Raw genomic sequence first — 4,043 nt, 5'->3', positions numbered from 1 at the left:
CAGCACAAAACAGCAAAACACATGTTAGATAGTGTGGGTTTTATTTTTTTATTTAAAAAATTTTTTTTTTTTTTTTTAGTTTTAGGTGGACACAATATCTTTATTTTACTTTTTGTTGGTGCTGAGGATTGAACCCAGGCCTCATGCATGCTAGGCCAGTGCTCTACCACTGGGCCTCAACCCCAGCCCCAGCGTGTGTTTTAATTACATGGACTTGGCCTTTTCACAAAATGTAGCTATATCAAAACAGCACACTGTGTACACACTTGTGTGACATGTGTCAATTAAAATACGAAAAGAAGGGAGGGAGAAAGAGAAGGTATATCCACCTAATGGACTATCATTCTGGCTTTTAGTGAAGAGGACTCTGCCACTTAGCGGGAGGCAGATGCCCCTGAAGGGCTCTGCAGAGAGCTGGTGCAGGATTCCACTCCCAAGAGGTATCGGAAGTCGTTCAGATGCACAAGTGCAGCTTAGAATGGCGGCTTCCAGAGTGTGGCTGGAGGAGGAGAAAACAGGGAATTCTCTTCTATGGATGCAAAGTTTCAGTCTTGCATGCTGAGGGAGCTCACAAGGAGCACAATACTACTCTATACACTTAACAAGGTGTTGAGAGGGAGCCAGGCACTGTGGCCACACCTGTGATCCCAGCAATGCAATCCTAGCAACTCCAGAGGCTAAAGCAGGAGGATCCAAGCTTGAGGCCAGCCTCAGCAACTTCCTGAGACCCTGTCTCCAAAGATGAAAAGGACTAGAGATGTAGCTCAGGGGTAGAGCACCCCTGGGTCCAGTTCCCAGGACCAAAAATGTTGAAAGGGTAGATCTCACGTTGGGTTCTTACAACAAAAAGGAGGCACAAGCAAACTTCTAGAGGTGGTGGACACATTGAATACCGTGACAGTGGTGACCTTCTTAGGGTGTCTGCTTAGGAGACAACTCATTCAGTTGTACACGTTAGATATTTACACCTTCTGCCTATCAGTCACTATTCAATAAAGCTGCTTTTCACAAACGGAAATGCTGTCGTTTGAGCTCTCCTTAGTCTTATTGATTTAATCATGAGATGGTCAGAACAGCGGTATTAGATCACCTTTTCTTTCAAAATACTTGTGTCTACCATGCGTGGAGGGACCTTCAGACCAGGAAGGAGATGCACCAGGTCATGAAAAAACATCTGACACGTTTTGTTCCTTTGACCCTTCTGAGAATCTTGACATGCGTCTGAGATAAGAAAGAACTGACGGAGAGGAAGGGCTGAACAATACCCACTGATCTGCAGATCAGGGGTGAGTAGGGACCTCAAGCACGCTCCCTTTCCCTCGGCTCAGCTCTTGGCCCAGCAAATACATGACCGCTCAGTCCTTGTGAACCCTCATGAGGACAGAGGCAGGGGCAGGTCTGTGGGCATGGAGTGTGGGGCTTGAGCTTGGCTGGCAGAGGCTGGTGTGGGTCCCCACGCAGCTCCTGCCACATCATGTCCGCAGGGGACACAGTTTTCCTGAGAGGAGCTTCCTCAGCGCCCCCTTCACATCCTTATTCCGTAAGGTGTAGATAAGGGGGTTCAGAGTGGGGGTCACCATGGTATAGAAGAGGGAGATGAACTTGCCCTGGTCCTGGGAATAACTGTCACTGGGCTGCAGGTACATGTAGATGCTGGTCCCGTAGAAAATGACCACCACCGTGAGGTGGGAGGAGCAGGTGCTGAAGGCTTTGTACCTGGCCTCCGAAGACCTGATCCTCAGCACCGCTCGAGTGATGAAGCCGTAGGAAATGAGGATAAGCACGGGTGGGATCACAAGGAACAGGATGCTCACGAGAAAGAGCACCAGCTCGTTCACAGTGGTGTCCACGCAGGCCAGCTTGAGAAGTGCAGGCACCTCACAGATGAAGTGGTCCAGCCTGTGGTTGCCGCAGAGCGGCAGCTGCAGGGTGAAGGTAGCATGGATCAGGGAGTTAGCCAGCCCGCTGAGCCAGGAGGCGGAGGCCAGCTGCTGGCACACCCGCGGGCTCATGATGACCACATAGTGCAGGGGTCTGCAGACAGCTTCATAGCGATCCAGCGCCATGACAGCCAGGAGGATGCACTCGGTGGAGCCCAGAGCCAGGGACACGTAGAGCTGCACCACGCAGCCACTGTAGGTGATGGTCTTCGCCGGTCCTCGCAGGTTCACCAAGGTCTGGGGCGCCAGGCTGCTGGTGAAGCAGATGTCCAGCAAGGAGAGGTTGCTGAGGAAGAAGTACATGGGCGTGTGGAGAGCGGGGTCCAGGTACGAGACCATCATGATGGTGAAGTTTCCCAGCAGGGTCAGGAGGTAGAAGAACAGGACAAACACGAAGAGCACAGCCTCCAGGCGGGGGTGGGCCGAGAAGCCCAGCAGAATAAACCCCGTGGGGGAGCTCCCATTGGCCCAGTCCATGCCTCCCAGGGAGCTGCCCCTGCAGAGGGAAGGAGGAGACCCAAGAGGGTGGGCCTAGGCCCTGTGAGAGCCCAAGGGTTCAGCAGACCCAGCCCTCTGTGCTGCTGGCCCTGGAGGCCAACGGCTTCTCCCTCCAGCCCACTGACTGTCCGCAGGAAACCTCAGACACCTTCAGCTTTGGATCTGGTGATAGATGACCAGAGACGGAGTGGGTGTTTGCCTGCGTGTAAAGACTGTGCAGTGACTGTAACGAAAACAGGCTTTCCTCAGATGAAAGGGTGACGGGCCTCTGTGCTGTGCCAGCCACTGGCGAAAATCTTCACCGAAAACCTGATCACAGGTGCAGGTGGGGGTTGGGACGTGTGCCCCTTCTTGGCCGCCCCCACACGTGCTCATACTCTGTCTGTGTCCTTCTCTTCACAGTCCAGGAGACAAAACCAGATTGAACACTTACATAACTGAAATGCCAAAGATGAAGATCATTGTTAAAAATATACTTTATTTATTTAGGTATTATTTAGAAAATTTGGCTAAAAGTCTTCAAAGGTCAAAAAAAGAGAAATACTGAAGAATAATATATATGTTACTAGTAAAGAGTTAAAATGCATTATATCATTCTTATAAAATTCACTTAAAAGAATACTTACACAAATCTATTAAAAGTCCTTAACTTGAACCTGGAGAAAAATACCAATTAATTTTTTTTTTTTGAGAGAGAGAGAGAGAGAATTTTTTAATATTTATTTATTATTTTTTTTTAGTTTTTTCATTGGACATAATATCCTTATTTTTATTTTCATGTGGTGCTGAGGATCGAACCCAGCGCCCTGCACATGCCAGGCGAGCACTCTACCATTTGAGCCACATCCCCAGCCCCACCAACTAAATTTTAAGGAAATGCAAAAAGTATATGAGAGAGGCCAAGGAGCCCGAGGTCATGAGTGAGAGTTGGACAGGGGTGCAGAAGCCCCCTTTGTGAAAGGTTCACAAAGACCTATGCCTGGGAGAAAGCAGGCAGAGTCTGCCTGACGGCCACTGAGCCAAGGGGCACCTCCAGCTCCCACCTCCATGCTGGCCTGAGATTCCCCAGGGCCCAAGGCTTCCTTCTCAGATGGCCACTGACACAAAGACACCAGGAAGGGCTGACTGCAGAACGGTGTGGTGGTCCTCATGAGGTATCAGACGCAGGGTGGGCACAGACTGAGAACCACCTGAACACACTCTTCCCTGACGGGGACCGTGGAGTGAAAAATGCCCAAATAAATCTAAGCTGGTTTCCAATGGAGAGGGGGATAAACCAATGGCACAGGACGAGTCTGCATTTTGTTTTCAGATGAGAAAAGGAGGGAGATGTTAAATAACAGAACACAATTATCATTCTGAAAAATTGTCTGACTGGCCACCACTCCCAATTCAAATTCATGTCACAACCCGTCAGCCCGTGTTGCCCGCTGCGTACCCACACCCAGAGCTCAGTGCAGGTTCTGAGGAAGGAATGAACACAGGTGCAGATTTGCTCCCTGCATGGGAAGCAGAAGCAAGGACGTCCACCAACACTGCCCACACAAACCCGTGAGAGGCCTGCAGAGAACCGGGCTTTGGACCCATCTGGAAGAGAGCCTTCTG

At 50.3% G+C, this 4,043-nt stretch overlaps 1 protein-coding gene across 1 annotated transcript; it reads right to left on the bottom strand.

The window, feature by feature from the left end:
* Nucleotides 1-1,201: 1,201 nt before the first annotated feature.
* Nucleotides 1,202-2,431, bottom strand: LOC144374048 (olfactory receptor 2G3-like). The gene has a single exon (XM_078037013.1). The coding sequence runs from the start codon at nucleotides 2,415-2,417 to the stop codon at nucleotides 1,473-1,475; it is 945 nt and encodes a 314-aa protein (XP_077893139.1). The 5' UTR covers nucleotides 2,418-2,431; the 3' UTR covers nucleotides 1,202-1,472.
* Nucleotides 2,432-4,043: the final 1,612 nt, after the last annotated feature.

Source organism: Ictidomys tridecemlineatus, unplaced genomic scaffold (assembly GCF_052094955.1).
Source record: "Ictidomys tridecemlineatus isolate mIctTri1 unplaced genomic scaffold, mIctTri1.hap1 Scaffold_562, whole genome shotgun sequence".
In the NCBI taxonomy this organism is placed as follows: domain Eukaryota; kingdom Metazoa; phylum Chordata; class Mammalia; order Rodentia; family Sciuridae; genus Ictidomys; species Ictidomys tridecemlineatus.
Note: the sequence above shows the minus strand (reverse complement) of the source record. Positions and strands in the feature narration are given on the sequence as shown.

What these genes read in the sequence shown, in the direction of transcription:
- LOC144374048 (XM_078037013.1), bottom strand. Translation starts at nt 2,417, where the DNA reads ATGGACTGGGCCAATGGGAGCTCCCCCACGGGGTTTATTCTGCTGGGC.